The sequence below is a fragment of the Vipera berus genome (assembly GCF_964194415.1).
Source record: "Vipera berus genome assembly, chromosome: 4".
Classification (NCBI taxonomy): Eukaryota; Metazoa; Chordata; class Lepidosauria; order Squamata; family Viperidae; genus Vipera; species Vipera berus.
In genome coordinates, this window is record NC_138206.1 from 92,852,264 (window position 1) to 92,870,982 (window position 18,719).

General features: G+C 36.1%; 1 protein-coding gene across 7 annotated transcripts in view; it reads right to left on the reverse strand.

Annotated features, from left to right (window-relative positions):
• Positions 1 to 18,719, reverse strand: part of ATP11A (ATPase phospholipid transporting 11A) — a 129,683-nt gene that overhangs the window by 43,514 nt on the left and 67,450 nt on the right. For all 7 annotated transcript variants that reach the window (XM_081326603.1, XM_081326598.1, XM_081326597.1 and 4 more), the window contains exons 3-10: positions 18,630 to 18,719; positions 17,692 to 17,772; positions 16,147 to 16,254; positions 8,629 to 8,757; positions 7,694 to 7,797; positions 4,172 to 4,222; positions 2,219 to 2,283; positions 1,174 to 1,255 (exon numbers count right to left, since the gene is read on the reverse strand). In XM_081326603.1, coding sequence (XP_081182729.1) covers positions 1,174 to 1,255; positions 2,219 to 2,283; positions 4,172 to 4,222; positions 7,694 to 7,797; positions 8,629 to 8,757; positions 16,147 to 16,215 — 500 coding nt within the window. In that variant the 5' untranslated portion in view covers positions 16,216 to 16,254; positions 17,692 to 17,772; positions 18,630 to 18,719. The remainder of the gene's footprint in view (positions 1 to 1,173; positions 1,256 to 2,218; positions 2,284 to 4,171; positions 4,223 to 7,693; positions 7,798 to 8,628; positions 8,758 to 16,146; positions 16,255 to 17,691; positions 17,773 to 18,629) is intronic.

Consider the following 18,719-nt stretch of genomic DNA (forward strand, 5'->3'; position numbering starts at 1 on the left):
GGCAGTCCTGCACAGCAGCCGGGGAGTGCACGCGTGTGCAGGACTGCCCTGCCGGCTCCCGCTCGACGCTCTTCCCTCTTGAGGCAGCATCGCTCCCCGGCTCCTAAGGAGTCCTCGGGGATGCTGCCTCAAGAGGGAAGAGCGTCGGGCAGGAGCCGGCAGGGCAGTCCTGCACACGCGCGCACTCCCCGGCTGCTAAGGAGTGCTCCTTAAGAGCCGGGGAGCGCGCGCGTGTGCAGGACTGCCCTGCCGGTTCCCGCCAGATGCCAGCCTGCCCTGCTTCCTCCACAGTGAGAGGGGAGGGCGTGCCTTCCCGGGCTCGCTGATTTTCCGGCGTATAAGACGACTGGGCGTATAAGACGACCCCCCCAACTTTTGAGATGATTTTCATGGGTTAAAAAGTCGTCTTATACGCCGGAAAATACGGTTTTATACACACACACACACACACACACACACACACACACACACACACACAGAGAGACAGGGAGGAAGGGAGGGAGGGAGATACACACACACAAACACCAAAGCCTCAAAGTAAGCCAGGTTAAAACAAGCAAGCAAGCTTATGTAAACCCTATAAATATCACTGCTTCCACTCCTTTTTCATTTTGAAATGTGTTAGGAAGCATTTAAAGAATGATTTGAGACAAACTGTAGAGATTCATAGGTCTTATGTGTACAATTGAAAGAAATTTACAAGTGCCATGAAATGCCATGAAAAGAACTGTGCTATTTTTTCAATATACTTTAGATTTTAAATAGATAACTTGCCTGCAACCAGGAATAAAATATTAAAATATGTCTGTACATGTGTGTGTGAATATGTGCACTAAAATATGAAGATAATAATAATTTGTTAAACATATTTGTCGTCTGACTCTGAACAACTTTGAGTGGCATGAGATAAAAGAGAGCATGGCATCAAAAACTTGGCAAAACCAGAAAGTTTAGAACTGTAACAAACTGAAAACTGTATTTAAATTCCTAATAATAAACTTTAAGAAAACATTTAAGAACACAAATGACCCAAACTCCTTCATTATGAAAGTAATTATTGACAAATATATACAAATTATTATATTCCCCTACTCATCAGATAAATGTTTTTATTTTCTATTCATTTCATCCATAATACACACAGAGATATTAGAACAGTTGATAACACTTTACTTTTCTACAGCCGATCGTTTCTGTGATTTTGATTGGTAATTCAGTGCCATTTTTGTTTCCATGCCAGTATATATTGCAACTCCTGAAAGAAGAGACAAACAAAAACATAAAGAACATAGGATTATGAAGAAGACAGGATTATTGTTAGCCTAATAAACTGAATAATGGCCACTTGCGTTCATGAGAGATACTGAATCCAAAACGGGGTGGTTGTGCTATTCTGATTTGTTATTGCTACACTGAAAAAAAATCCATCCCACTTTTGCAATACTGATCTAGAAAGGTGAAAACCGGTTTATATTTTAGAATTAGGAAAACAAAATATTGTCTTTATTCTGTTCAGTGATAACATTGTGTATCCAAATCCAATCTGTCAATCAAAGGAATTCCAGCCTTTTTGGGCCAACAGACATATCTGACATTTTGTGATGTCAAAAGCATTCTCACAAAAGATTCACTGTAAATGGCAAGGCCAAATTCTACAAACTTACCTGCAGATAAGCCACAAGGTACAAACTACCATGCTATCATTCTTGGCCATTTCTTTGGGCTGAAGGAACAGTATTCATCATTTCTATTTTCTAAGGATGCCTATATCTTGAAAACAAGATGAAGCCACAGCCTAGAGCTCTTCAGCAGTTAACAACAGTTTAACAAATAAAATCAAATAGGCACTGGAGCCCAGCAGAGGACAACAATGGTCTCTGTGCATAGATATCTGGGCATAGTCAGAGATCATGGTAGAAACCAAGAGGTTTCATAATGTAATATTATCATGTGATCCATTCTTGCAGATATCACACAAGAAGAAAATACTTTTGCAGGAATATTGCAAAAAGTAGCAAATGGAAATTGACAAAAACCAGAACCACCTCCGCTCACCACACAGACTATTGAATAATTTAGGATTTTATATTGACAACCTTGCTTTCAACTCAAAATAGCTCTATTTTTGTTCTCTTTCACTTTGTTTTTGAACAAGAGATAATTTGTACTACATTAAAAGATGTTCCTTTTAGTCAGTGTCTCAACAGGGAAAGTTTACCAAAGATTTTCTCAGTGTTCTTTAATGTAGCTCCTCTAAGAAGCACATTTTCTGATCCCAGTGGCCTGCAAAGTAAAAATAATTAATTAATTTTACCAGACATTTTTAGAATGAAATGACAATCCATAAATACATGTTTAATACACAAAAAATAATGCTAATCCTAACCCAAACATACTAGGAAAACCTTTAAAAGTTTTTGAACAAATATTCCTGAAATACAAACTGAGAATTAAGAGTCTATCCAGAAAGCATTAAAGCTAACTTACATGTATTTTATAAACTGCTATAGAGTTCCATGATGCTTATTGATTAATCGGTTGGAATTGGAATTAATTGGAAAATTCCATTTTAATTGCACTGTACTACTATATATCATACAAGATAAGTTATTTGAGTAAGAGAACTAGATATTTAGCTTTTTTTGTGGCTTGAGTCAATGTTGGAGAATTTTGATTGTATAAGGTACAGGTAGTCCTTGACTTACAAACCATTCAGTGATAGTTCAAAACTGCAACAGTACTGAAAAATGTGACTTATGACTCTTTTTCACCCCTACATCCATTGCAGCATCCCCAGGGTCATGTGGTCAACATTGGGATGTTTGGCAACCAGCATGTATTTATGATGGTTGTAATGTCCTGGGGTGATATGATCACATTTTCTGACCTTCTGACAAGCAAAATCAATGGGTCACCAGATTCACTTAACAACCGTGTTGTTAACTTAACAACTGCAATGATTCACTTTACAACTGTTGCAAGAAGGATTGTAAAATGGGGCAAAATTCACTTAACAACTGTCTTGCTTAGCAATGGAAATTTTGGGCTTAATTGGGATTATAAATTGAGGACTTCTGTATATTTTCTATATTTAATTTGATAAACATGAACACACATATATTACTAATTTATGTTTGCATGATCTATGTTTGCATGATCACAGATAGGAAATAGTAAATATACAGTGTATTCAGAAATTATTCAGAGCCCCTTCACTTTTGTCAATTTTGTTATGCTGCAACCTTAAAAAGAATCTTTTTAATAAATTTACAAACATCTGTAAAATTCTGTTTTCACTTTGTCATTATGGGGTACTGAGTGTAGATGAATAAGAAAAAAATGGAATTTCAACAACTGTAGAATCAGGCTGCAGCATATCAAAATTGACAAAAGTGAAGGGGGTCTGAATACTTTCTGAATGCACTGTATACTTCAAAAACATTAGATCTTAAATGTGGTTCCAAAAATCTGAATACAATTAAATCATGCTAAATATAAAAATAAATTATAAAGGAGAAAATATTTATACTATCTCTGCAATTCAACCTAATATATCAAAATGTTGAACAGCATAAGTCTAATTCAAAGAAGGAATTTTGTTAGAAGGAATTACAATGAGTGATAATCGGCTTTTGCTGGTGAATCCCAGAGATATGTCAAAGTATTGCAAGATTTGCTGACAGGATTGATCTATTATCAGGCCAAATATGCCAAAACAGGAACTGGAAAAAGAACAGTGAAGGAAAATGTCAACTGTAATGTGAAGTTACGTCACATCCAGACTCCTTCCATATTAGGAACCCCACAGTTTATTCTTTTACAGCAAACACAGTAGACACAAAGGGAGCTCTGTAAAAACAGATTTCTGGTTTCCATCTCCCCTTGGGCTATATTCATCCAAAAATTATAAAGATTAAGGAAATGGAGCCTGGCTTCAGCAAGCTAACAGCTCATCTGGCCCTCTGCCATTTAGCACTCAGCTACCCAGCTGCAATCCAATATCCAGGGACATGATACACATAGCATTTAACTCAAGAGAACCTATCTTTGGGTAGAGGTTTAGTTATTCATTTAAATGCACAGACCGGATGAAACATTTTTTTTCCTATTTCTTAATACTAAGAGATGAATTACCTGGGCAACATATGCAAATTTGTATTTGAAGTCTTACCTTGCAATTGGCTCATTACTCTCATGGTAAATATTTATCCGGCCAACAAATCTGAAAGCCAAAAGGAAAGGAAAAAGCTGAGCATCAGTATGGCTGTGGTGGGACAGAGATATGCATGCCAATAATTGGACATATGGGCATGCGAATAGATTCCACTGTTAATCTTTAGAAACATGCATCCTGAATACAGGTAGTTCTTAACCTACGACCACAATTGAACCCAGAATTTATGTTGGTAAATGAGAAATGTTCTAAGTGAGTTTGGTTTTTACGACTTTTCTTGCCAGGTTTGTTAAGTGAATCACTGCAGTTGTTAAATTAGTAAATTGGCTGTTAGGCGAATCTGGCTTCCCCATTGACTTTGCTTGTCAGAAGGTCGCAAAAATTGTCACATGGTCCTGGGACACTGCAACCATCCTAAATATGAACCAGCTGTCAAGCATCTGAATGTACAGTAAATCGCGTGACCATGGGGAATTGTCAGAACCCATTCTTCTCTGGGGGGTGGGAATCTATCTCATTTCTTTCTAATTCTTTTCTATCTGAGGATTCTGCCGTTCTCCTAAGGGGGAGGGGGGAAGGTTCTGTGGTATGTTATTCTGTTTTGCTACAATCCATCTTTTCCGCTGTTCCTACATACTTACTCTTTGAACTGTCTCTCCCTTGATGTTACCTTGAGGTGACATCAGGAATGTGCCTCCGGCCATCTGGCTTATCTCTCACTGTGGAAGGGAAGGTGCGAAGATTCAACAACATCTTCACAAGCATGGGAAAGGATCCCGTTATCAGCTCCTTTCCTGCGTGGACCTAACACCTGGGGATTGGCCTATTCAAACTGACCGGATGAACTATTGGGGTGGGGTTATGACTGGGACTCTTTTAACCTATTGATCTGAGCGGGAAACCCTCAGATCCTGCCTATCATGCCTGCTCTCAGCTTCTCCTAATAAAAATTCCTTTTGAAAAATGGTCATAAGTCATTTTGAGGGGGGCTGTTGTAACTTTGAACGCTCACTAAATGAGCTGTAGTAAGTGGAGGAATGCTTGTACCTCCATTCAGAGCCATGGGATTTCCTCTGGTTTCTTTCCAAAGCTTGTATCCTTAGCTATTTCTGTAGCTGACAACAAAACACTTTAATTTTCTTTAAAGTTCTTTTCTTCTGCTTTGCCATAGGAAGTGGTTAATTTTTATTTGTTTAGAATATTCCTATTTTCTCAATCTATATGTTGCATATTTTTCATCTGTTGCTACTAATTCTGATTGGTGTTCTCAATTATGGAATATTTTTAATTATTAGTTGTGTATGATGTTTTAAATGATCTTTTAAACCGTAGTCACATTCTGTGAGATGGACAGCTATATAAATATTACAAATAAATTTTCAATGCAGCAATTGGCAACATACATGTTCCTTTCCATATGGCTACATTTTTATTGTTTGAGCTAATGCATCTGCCATCCATTTCTCTTTATATCCAGGACAGCTTCCAAAATCTGCTTTAGCCCGTCCTTCTAGTTAAAAATCATCCTTTTTTTTTTTAACAGAACGCTGAAACTGTTGATTACAGCATGGGGCCCATCTTCAGTTATGCTACATTTATCTCAAGCCTTAATCTTAAATAGCTAGGATCTGACCTAAGAGAACTAGTATTGCAAAAAAAAAAGAAAGGAGGAAGGAAAATAGACTCCCCTTTTTTAACAGTTCATTTAAATCCCTTAGTTTCACTTTTGCTTCCTATCAGTTTCCTATTACTGATTCACATTTTCCTTTGCTCCTTTTGATCAGCTTCCTTTTAGGATGTCTCCCCATCTTTCATTATGGTATACCATAATTATAGTGCAACTCACAAGGTTTTGCAGTAAATGTGCTAGTAGCAGGAAAGGGTGAAAAAATGATAAGAAAGTGGGAATGGCAGGGAAATCTATGCCTCATCTCTTTTGGACAAAAGGACAGTCTTAGATTGTAACATCACAGATGACATCTTGTTGATTTTGGCCTTTTCTTGCAGAAGCTGCTAGCTAACAATTGTCATTTTCTATTCAATCTAGTTCTCTTGTTTTAGTTATTTTGATAGATCTCTCCTTGCCTTCATATGCACAAGGATTTTGCTTTTTCTTTAACAATAATTATTTGAATACCCAGCTTGCCAGCAACAGTTAACTGACCTTGGCTGATCTAAAAAGCTAAGTGGAGTTGACCACTGTATGGGAATTCATTTGAGAAATGTCTTTGACCAAGACATTTTTTTTAAAAACGAAATCACAGAAAAATGAAGGGCAAGTAACTTCTGCATCACACCAAGAGAAATGTATGGTTATGCTTGTCTAACTCAGCAGGAATTGAGCTTGATTTGAAATAGATCTTATTTTCTGATTTATTTGAATATGCTTTAAACTTGGACAGCAAAAGGTCAGTGCTTCTGTAGCTTTTGCAAAACACACTGGGAGACTGAAAGCTAATGGCCAGGAAACCTATGCAGAAAATGGTGCCTAAAATTACTAATATGGAAGTAATATTATTGTGTTAGGTGATCTCTGATCCTATTCCAAAATTGCATCAGTGTGCAACCTAAGAAACTCTGGGGAACTGGCATTAAAATGAGTTAGTTGGAAAAAAGAAGCATAAACATATCTACTTGCATCCACAAATAACTAAGTTCAATATATATTTCTTTCATTTCTCTAAATACAATTCTATGTTCATGTAACTTTTCAGATTTTCACATAAATATAACCCAGGATCACATTTTAACTTGGTTTTAAGTAAGGCATCACCATATAATTCAACTGTGTATGGTAACATTTAAATGATTAAAATGTAGTGTGGGTATCATTAATGGGTTAGAATTTATAGAGAATGTGTAACCCTAATTCTAGGCCAGTATTACAAGCGGCGAATAAATGGTTAGAAGTCAAGTGATATGTAACCCATAAACTGTTTTTTTTCCAAGTTATCATCCCAACTGGGATGTTTCAATAAGGGATGAAAGAACAGTTGACAGAAACTGGAATTACTCAGTCTTCTCCTAAACTGAAAAGGACTACACAGAAAATACTCATCATATAATTGAACAAAAGGACACTTAGATCAGACATGTCAAACTCACGATGTCACGTGATGTGACATATCGGGAGAGTTTTGCCATTGCCGGCAATGGGGTGGGTGCGGCTTCCGGATGACACATCCGGCCCACGAGCTGGCAGTTTGACACCCCTGACTTAGATGAAAAATAATACCAATATTTGAAAAATATGTAGTTACCGTACCTCATTACTAAAGAGCCATTAATAAAGATTAAACCATTTGCTTTCTAGTTTTCTTGGGCTGACAGTCAGTGTTATGTTGTTCATCTTGATCACCTGAGGCAGAGGTGTCTTTCTAAGAGAAGAGAAGAATTAGGAACCATCTTCATTGTTCCAGATATCTTCTCAAAATGTGCACTTCTTGGGAGTTCAATGTATTTAAAATGGTATTAGTGAAGTCAGAATAAGTAAAAAGATAATAAATTATATGTTCTTACTTATAAAGATCAGGCTGGGGTTGTTCACATTCAATGGTAGCATGTAGTTTATCAATATCTTGTTCATTGTGAAGAGCCTTTGTATCTTGGACCGCATAATATGTCTGGAATAAAAAAGGAAGTAATACTGAAATTGGAAACAGGAACTTTGAACATGAAACACAGTTCTTTTCATTTTTCCATCTGTAGTCATGTAGTCAAACACTACAATATTGCAAAATTCTGCAGTTTTGAATGACTACCAAACAGCTATCTTTGCAGATAAGATTTTAACTAAACCAAACCATTTTACATGGATCTACTATGTTAAATTAGCACGTTATAAGCTGTTCAGAAAACTCATATTTTCAAAATGGTGCAGAGCTAATTCTCTGAACAAACTCAAATTTTGATATGTCATATATTAACCAAAGGTAGGTAATCTTTTAATTATGAGGAGCACATCCGTCCTGTGCGGATGGTGACAGCAAGTAATGTAGTGGGCAGGGGAATGATGCAAATCTGCAGCTGATTTTTCAGGAAGCCCATTCTTTGAAGTGTGAACAGGTTTATTGCATAAATCTATACCAGTCTATTTGGAAGAAAGTCTCACAATTAAAAAGGGGATTTATGCAGTATCACTTACAGGGGATATAAGGCCATAAAAAGCAAGATGGTGCTCATAGTATTGCAACTGAAACCCTGTTCCTTTTAAGATGTGCAATGTTGACACACATATAAAAGCACTGAAGTTTCTATTAGGATATCACATCTGTCATCTTGCCTGTTGTGATCCCCTTTGGAGGTGATGGTTTGACTTATTACACACCTACAAAACTAACATTGTAGCTTTAGGTTACTTAATCCTCCAGAAACATAGATACTTTCATTTATAAACTGAGGTTCTGTAATACAAGAGAAACATCCAATGCCTGATCTATCATTCAACTTGTTACCTTATGACTTGATTCGCCATCCAAACTTGCTGTTGTAACAAAACATGTGCCATCTGATCGACTACTTGACAATAATATTAAATCACAAGGGAATGTTTCATCTTCTTTTACCATCACAATGTCTCCAACCTAGGGGGCGGGGAAAAGCAGGGGGAAATCATGGTTAGAATAAGATTAGAGTCGCTCCCCATAAAGTGAATCCACTGTTAATATACTGTTCAACCAAAATGTGACCTGTCTATTTTTAGGCTTAGTATGATGTCTATCATAACACAGAAACTCAATAATATTGCTTAATGTTACCCATAAATCAAATTATTATAGTTTAAAATACTGGTTTAGTGCTGTACAATGAACTTACCGGCTTGGTTGCAGAATATGATAAGTCATAATGTAGTTTTGTTGTTTGTGTATTAATGGGGTTTATATCCCATATTAACGGCTTAGTATTAAGCCAGTTGAAGTAGCTTATTCAATAAATCATGGTCAAAACAGATCATGGCCTAGCATGATATTAAGTGGATTAAACCTAGGCTGCAACTTAATGTAATTTGTTTGGGATTCAATCTAATAAGTAAATAACATTGGTGACTAAACTATTATTCTTTCTATGATTTTATTGGTGTACCAGACTATAGTGCAGCATGATATGCACATAAGGATTCAATATTTATTTGTGAATTTCTGATATAATCCTACACTACTATATACTATATACAATCCACAGAACTGCAAAACTATAGCTACAAATCAAGAAAAAACAAATTAGAAATTCACTAAAATAGTCACAGTAAATTGGATAATTTGCAAAATTAACTCTGTTTTGCTTTTGTCCTGTTCAGAAAATCACCGAATAGAAGTAGCACTTCCTCACCATCTCCTGTACTGCTCAGCTGCAATATTATATATCAAGTGATAAATTGGGGGACTGCAGTTGTAACAAGGAATGAAAATATGTGTTGAGCCATTGCAATGCAAACATCACCCCTTGCATGCTGCATTGTAACTTGCATGCTGCATTGTAACACTACTGGAGAAGGTTTGTGTTGTGACGTCTCAATGTCACAGTGCAAACTTCATCATTTTGATTGGTGTCAAGATGGCCGGCTGAAAAGTGTCCACCTAGGTGACGTTTTTGAAATATTTTGCTAAGCTACAATTCCCATGATTTCATGCTATGTTGACTGTGATTGCTAGAATTTATGGTATTTCCTGAAGTATAGTGAAACTTAGGAATAAATAGGAACAGAGAGGATCACTCTTGAACACAAGAGTGGTGTTCTCAGGGTTACTGAAATTTGTACTTTTAGACTGTTAGCTCCAATAGAAACAAACTGTTAATATAAATGACGGATCAAACTCACTTGTTCCCTGCCAATATATCAAAAGTACAGAAATACAATTACCGGTATGCATTTATGCAGCTTTTATGAACAAATTTCATTTTGGGAAATCCTAAGCTTCTAAACAGAAAATTAAAATTAAAATTAAATTAAAATTAAAAATATTTAAAGAACAGCAATAAAACACCCAATATTATTCTAATAGCATTCAAAATAATAAATAATAAATAATAGCTTTTAGTTTTGTTTTAAGCTCAGTTTAAAGTAGAAGGGAAAGAAAAATTGGAAACATTTATGTAGAACATATAGTCATTTTTCATGCACCAGTGAAGTAAAACAATATGCAAAACTCTCTCTCTAGAGGAATGGAAAAGGCACACCAACCAAGCAGAAGTACCTATTCACCTAGAAAAAAAACCTGTAGGTATAAATAATGTAATTTATGAAAAGAATACTCCAAAATTATACCCCTTTGCTATTCACTAAAGCTGCTTCTCTTTTTCTTAGCTTCCTCATGAGCCTGAAGAAAAACTGCTCCGTTCCTTTAAGAGCTGCATTAACTTTAATTAATAAACTACTTAAAGGAACTGTGAGGGTGCAGTGGTTAGAATGAAGTATTGCAGGATAACTCCACCCACAGCCAAGAGTTTGATCCTGATCAGCTCAAGGTTGACTCAACCTTCCATCCTTCCGGGGTCAGTAAAATGAGACTCAGATTGTTGGGGGCAACATGCTGAGCCTGCTTAGAGAGGCTGTAAAGCACTATGGGGCAGTATATAAGTCTGTGTGCTATGGCAGCCTTCCCCCCAATACATACACACAGAAATCTGGGGGGAAAAGACTGCTTTAATTAATATAAATATGTTGTGCTTATGATTGTGGGAAACCTGATGTACATCTTGAAAGTTATTTCCACTTATACTATATTCACTTAGCTGGATACACAATTAAAAATCCTTAGCTGTTAACAGAATAACATGCCTTGATTTGCTTTAAATACTTTCACATTATAAACTTATAGTGTCTTAAAGATTAACAAAAAAATCTCATAAGGTGATAGTGACAAACACTTCCCTTATTGTCTCAATAAAATAAGGATGTTTCTATATAATCACCAGAAATCAAATTCAATTTGAGTGAAATGTTCAGTCATGTCCAGTTCTCAGAGACTGCCTGGACAAGGTTTTCCAGAACTAATTTGCTGTTGCCTGCTTCCTAGGGCTGAGACTAGTCTAATGTTTGATCAACCCATGATTCTGGGAGTTGCAGTCCACCCACCTTAAAATGTTGAGAAGTAGCTCAAGGTCACCCAGATGGCTTTGTGCCCAAGGTAGGACTAGAACTCAGTCTCCCTGGATAGAGTAGTATAGACAGCCAGTTTGGTGAAGTGATTAAGGCTGGGGACTAGAAACCAGAATACTCTGAGTTCTAGTCCCAATTAGGCACAAAGCCAGCTGGGTGAACTCGGGCTAATTGCTTTGTCTCATCCCTAGGAACCAGGCAACAGCAAATGAAAAACCCTGCCAAGAAAACTGCAGTGACTTGTCCAGTCAGTTTTTGAGAATCAAAAATAACTGAATGGAAGAAAAAAAAAGATTTCACTACATTTGTGTCAATTGTCAATCTGAGCTGGCATATGTATTAGGAAGAAAGGGGAAGAAATTAGAAAAGATCTAGTGATCCATTGAATATGTTCTTCAAGTTTTTGCTTACTTACTTACTTTATTTATTTATTTTTATTTTTATATTATTATTATTATTATTATTATTATTATTATTATTATTATTATTATTATTATTATTATATAAAATTTTTATTCATAAAACATGAAACTCAGTCAACTGAGCACTCAAATTGACTGGCACTAATGGTTGACACAAGTTGCTGCCAGCATCCTAGGTATCAACCAGGTATCTCCTTAAAATGTAATATGTTCTGAGTAGCGCAGGTTTTTTTAGCTTTGCTGGAGTTATTGCAGGAAGCTGCAATTTCTTGATGTATTATTATTATTATTATTATTATTATTATTATTATTATTATTATTATTATTATTATTATCTTTTTGTCCGATGATGAACTCAGTTATTGAAGATTGACCCATTACCTCCGCTGGAAGTTGGTTCCAAGCTTTTACATCTCTTTCTGTGAAGTAATATTTTGTAACATTACATTTGAACTTCCCTCCTGTCCGTTTGAGGTTATGCCCGTGTTCTTAATTTTTGCTTAATATTGAAAATACTGCCTTTTAGAACCTTATTCACACCCTTAACATATTTAAAGGTTTAGGTCATGTCACCTCTTTACCTTTAGTCTCTCCCACCTTTATATACTCATTTTCTCCAATCTTTTCTGATATGTTTTGTCCCTCAGACCTTGCACCATTTTTGTTGTCCATCTCTGTCTTATTATCTTTGTTTAAGTGAAATCTCTAGAACTGGACACCGTATTCTCCAAATGGGGTCTGACTAAATTCTATATGTAGAATTAGGACCTTCTTTTTCCTGCTGCAGATCCCTTTAGTTATGCATTATAGAATTTTATTTGCCTTCACAGCTACCTGGCCACCCTATTTACTCATTTTGCAGTCATCTCCTATCAACATACTTACATTCCTTTCTTCTGTTGTGCTCTCTAACATTGTACCCCCAATACTGTGCCCTGCTAATGGATTCTTTTTTCCTAAGTGCATGATATTACCGTTAGAAACACTGCGCAATGGTTTCCACATTTTTGATCAATTTTTCAGTAATGCGAAATCATTTTCCACGTTATGAATACCCCAGGAATGTCAACTCTATTACACACCATCATCAGCAAAAAGACAAACCTAATGTATCACTTACAAGCACACAGAACAGAATAGGAGTTAGACTGAGGTTTGTGGTATACCACTTGTGACTTGTCTCTGTTCAGGCAGTGCCTCGTTAAAAAATCACACACTGGAATCTATCCCTGAGCCAACTTCCTATCCACTGAATCACCCAGTAGTTAAATCTTAACCTGTACATTTTTAAATGAGTTCGTTATGTGGAACTGTATCAAATACTTTGGTAAAATCCAGATAGGCTATGTCCACAGCACCACCTTTATTGAAAACATTTGTGACATAATTTTAAAAATCAGTTAGATTAGTTTGACAAGTAAAGCCATGCTGCTTTGGGTCCATCAAATTGTGTGCTTTTAAATGTTCATTAATCCTTTTTTTCAGGAGTAATTCCATTAACTTTGCTATATATTTATTCATGTATTTTAACTTTAGCATTGATATATACCATTTTTTCAAGAAGACAGCTGCCGAAATGAACTGTAGTCTAGAAAAGACAGTGCCATAATAAATTTGCTAGTTTTAAAGAAATTAAGGCTATGTATTAGTGGTCCCTGGACATTGACCAGCAAGGAAATAAGAAGTTATTCATCAGGCAAAAAGTTGTGCTATAATAATATGGTAGAGCAACATATTTACATCCTATAAATTCTCTGATTTTAAATGATGCTGTTTTGCTTGATGTAGTTGTGGATTGTGGCTCTTTACACATTCAGAAAGATTTGTCAATCTAAAAAGGGAATGGTGGTTTTAAACTGATGTGCTAAAAGTGCCTTTCTTATAAGATGATTAAAAGCATTCCAATGGTCATAATTGTCTACATAAAGGAAATGATCAAGAACAAAAGTTCTAGCATTAGCTATCATTAGAAGGTTACGAACTATTGAATTTTGTGACAATTTCTTCTCATTTTGTATTAAAAAGTAAACTGCCAATGTTACTTTTATGACTTTTACATTATTTCTATTTATTTATTGTTTATTTATTTATCTGTTATATTTGCTCGTTTAGATTAAGTTGAATTAGCCAGAGGATGTAAGAAGGAGAGGGAATGGCCTTGAGAAACAGAAGGAAGAAATGCTACTAAAACAATGGTCAAATAAAAGGCGCTGATTCTGGGGCAAGAATATAAGGTGTGTAAACATCTTAGGCAAGTCCTTTCCTAGTTTACACAAAGATAAGGAGTATTCAGAGAGTTGCAGTGTTCTCTACCTTTACAGTAAAAGTAGAGTCGTGACATTGGTGTCTTACACTTCCTTGAAGGCTGACAGAATGTGACAGCCACCATGGGAAAATAGTTTTTTAAACAGCCCTCAACAACAACAAAAAGATCCATATCCCATTGCTTAAAGATTGCTTTCCAAATCTTAATATTTTTTCTCTAAATCAACAGCATAATCCTTGTATGTTTATTCAAAAGAATGTTCCACTATATTTAAGTAAATTTTACTGAACAATAGAAAACAACACCCAGCCAGGTAGCCAATGACCTGCTTTGCCTTCATTCTTCTCATATTCTGCCTATTAAGCACGGAGTGTAACAAAATGGCCCCTCATTACACTATGGAGAGTTGAGGAATCAGCATATACTGTACAATCAACATTAAAACTCAAGAGATGTTATGGATGAAATTTAGTACTCTTTCATTCTTTCTTGTCTCTTGCACTCATCTGATCTGTTCTTTTGCTAGTTCATATATATAAAGTTATTTTAGTTCAGCAGAGAAAAAAATCTACAAAGATAATCCCAGTTGTAGTTTTCAAGTTGTTAAGAGACCCCTTCTGCTTGGACTATATACATTAATATTTGCCACAAGCCTAGACAGGAAGACTCCCAAGAGCCCCATCACGAAGAGAGTGCTAGAATTAAGTCTCCTTTTTCAGTGAAACAGAACTCTTGAGATCCATTGGTTCAATATCTACAGGATGTGTAAAGTTCAAGTTACAAAGAAAAAAATACTGCCTGCTATAATAACAGTCTTACTGGCTTCTCTTATACTATCACTCTAATCTTGTTTGTCTATAATCTTATTCCCAGTTACTTTAAAAATTCTGAAAGACGGTACATGTGAAATTCATTCAAAGTGGACTTGAGTAGCTATTTACATTACAACATTTTACTTTGTAATTTTCTATCATAAGCAAACTCAGAATGTCACAAATACTATTTTTTGAAACAACAGCCAAGCCACGTGAAGTCTTAAATACAGTACTAATACCTTTCTTAGCACCCATATATTAACTTTATTATGATCACAAACCAGCATAATTACATTTCTTATATTTCTTATGGCATATGATTCATGTACTGCAATCCCACGTATGTTGGGAGCAATAAAATAGTACACTTTATTTAAGTATTTATTTAATCTAATGCAGACATGTCAAACACAAGGCCCGGGGGCCAGATCCGGCCCGCAAAGTGGTTTCATGTGGCCCGCAAAGCCTTCCTGGAAACAGTGAGGGAACGGCCCCCACTGCCTTGGCACTTGCCCCGGTCCCATCTCCTTCTGCCAGAGACCCTCAGATCTGTCCCACTCCTGCCCAGGCCCCCATAGGCACCCTTGATGCGAACGATGTAGAGCTGGCCATACCCACCCAGTAGGCCATACGCACTCTAGCCACGCCCACCCAGTAGGCCACGCCCACCCCAGCCATACCCACCCAGCCCCTTGAGGGCAACCGCAATGCTGATGCGGCCCTCAATGAAATTGAGTTTGACACCCCTGATCTAATGTATTTGGTTGATGAATTCACCGAAGCAAATCTGGGCAGTGTACAATAAAGCTAAAATATAAGTGCATATAAATGCACAAAACTACTTATCATTTTAAAAACTATAAAAACATAACAGAAGAAGGAATATTACTAACAACAGAGCTACATCTCACCCCTTTGGGCTGGGAAGAGAATGCCATGGTAATTATTAGCTACTTTATAGCTAATCATAGCTTAGCTATTATCATGCCTAACCACAAGTTGTTGCTTGGTGCAAGTCAAGCAATCTACCTTTTGGCAGATTGATTCATGCACATAGAGAGATAACATCTCTTTGTTCACTTGATGGATAATGGGATTGAATTTAAAAATGCAGCAATACAGTGATTTAAGAAATTGAGGATATTAAAGTCTGGTAACTGCAGCAAATTTAGAATTCCTTTTTTACCGCTCTGTATAATTGCAGGTACTCTATATAAAATGTATCACATAACTGGATCAAAAGCTATATACCATAATAGGAAATGTAGCTTATTTATGAAATGTCTATTTGCTGTAGGTGAAACCTGCAAAAACACACACCCTAAAATCAAGAAACCTCATAAGAATATTTATTGATCTTTGATCCTTACTCTTAGTTTGTGGCTCTGCTTTCGAACCAGTTTGCCATGACGAATAAAATGAACGGGACACTGATTCATTGCATTATCAGCTTTATGACGAAGCCAATCTTCATATCCCTGAATGAAACAGCAAAGAAAACATAGAATCAAATGTGTGCTAAAAGAAGAAAACGGCAAACTACTGGTGCATGGTGACCAAAACAATTGCATGGTTGTATCCACTTGAAACTGACTTTCTTTTTTATCATTTGGCCTATTACGGACCATAAATTAGAGAAACCAGGAAAGAAAGAAGGGGGTGAAAAACATTAATTAATCTGCATCCCATAATGAGGGAAGAACATAGGCTCAGAACTTTAAGAGTAGAATCTCTGCTTCCAGAACTGAGTTCCCTTCCGTGCATAGTGGGGAGTAGAACTCTTTCAATGGGGTACAGAAACAGAGCTGAAATCCTGAAGATTTCAACTCCATTTGTGCTCCCCACTAAAGGATTTCCTTTCCATGCATGGAGGGGAGCTGAACTCCTTCAGCAGGTAGCTCTTTCACCCAGCCCCCAGAGATGAGAGAGAGGCAAATTCCAAGCAGAGGGTGGAAAGTCAGCACAGTAAGTTATGAAGCGCTGACCATCTGCTTAATTATCTATTTGATCGCTCATTGACTGAGATTCAAGTCTCAATTTTAGTCAAAAGTCAAGGACTATCTGCTTATAAGAGGGGCAGGTCTTAAACGTCATGGTCAGTTCTATCTAGATCTTTTCTGACATAATTCCCGCAAGTACGTCTGTTGGGGAGTGCATAAAGTATTTCACTGACATACTTGAGTTTTCAGTATTTATTCACACTAAGAATTATAATTTAGAACAGAAATTAATGGTCTCATTGGAGTTCTCACAACAATAAGAAATCTTAGAGTTCAACATAAAACTCAGTTTGTGTAAGTATTTAATGATTAAAAACTGTCACAAGCTATTTCTGCAATCAACACTAGAAAATATGGTATTATTGCAGTACTACTGAAGTACTCAGAAATTAATTCCGCAGCATAAGGTAGAAAGTATTATTCCAATATATCAGTATCTGCATGTTTATTTTCAGCCTTTTTCCCCACTTAATTGTAATTGTTTTATAATTTTCTTTTCATCAATCAATGCATCCTTGACAGTGACAAATCAATGGTTAAAGGATAAATAAAGAAATATAGTTTTCATATACACTTGGGTATAGCAAATATAACTGCTGTAAAATCATGACTAAAAACAAAAATTGAAAATCAAAAAATGAGATATGCTTTCCAGAACAAGGGAAAGATTTTTTTTTCTTTTAACCAGGGAATTAAGTCCACACATCTTAAAAGTTATTGAGGTAGAAAAACACTGCTTTAGGCCAATCATCTCTCAGTCCAACTGAGGGAATATAAAGGCAGAAGGAATAAAGCATGACAACAGTCATTTGAAATGAATGAATCACTCAAAAAAACTTTTTGAAAACCATGTAGACATGATCTACCTCCAATTCTGAAATTGGAAAACTAAAATTAAAACTCTAAAACGCTTACCTGCTTTATAGCGGTTACAATGATGACAAAGAAAAGTGGGAGGCCGCTTGTCACTGGACTGGTTGGTGTGTCAATAATTAACTGGGAAATAAAGTGTCACATATTTTTTATAGAATATGGATTCCAACAAAAAACATATTTAAGTGAAGTATAGAGTTTTCAAGGTATACTTTTATAAAAACAAACCTTGGTCTTGAAAAGCAGCGAGGTACAGTTTGACAAGGCATTATGTCTGAATAATGACTATGCAGCCTAAATATTAAGGAAATTGCATAACCTGAAGAAATCCATCCATACTGATAATTTCAAATGACTGATGGTGCTGTTAGGTATAATGCGGAGATAGAGAGGAAAATCTGGTTTGTCTCTTAGGCTGACTTATTTACGGTTCCTTGAAATATATCTTTAGGATGCATGTCTTCACAAACATATATTTAGTGATCCATGCTTAATATTTACAATAAAAGTGTACTTTGTTTACTGATTTTGTACAGCTCCTTCCTAAGGGCACACATCATCCTGAATTTGAAACATCCTGTTTTGAGCTTAAAATGCATATTTTGACTTTTCCAGAAGTTTTTTTCCCAAAGTTTCCAAACTCCAAATGCAGATATTTGCAAAACAGGGATTTAGAGTTACAACAGCACTGAAAAAAGTGACTTATGACCATTTTTCAGTTACCACCATTGTAGCATCCCCATGGTCACATGATCAAAATTCAGATGCTTGGCAACTGATTCATATTTATGATGGCTGCAGTGTCCCAGGGTCACGTGATCACATTTTGAGGCCTTCTGACAAGCAAAGTCAATGGGGAAGCCAGATTCACTTAACATCCGTATTACTAACTTAACAACTGCAATTATTCACTTAAAGTGTGACAAGAAAGGTCCTGTACATGGCTTATATATTCAATATAAAAAAGAGGTAAATTTTACCTGTACAAGAAAAATGATAAGAAAGTAGAAGTTTGCTATTCTTCGGAACTGCTCAAATAAGTTCTTCGGTATGAAGTTCCAAAAGGTGTA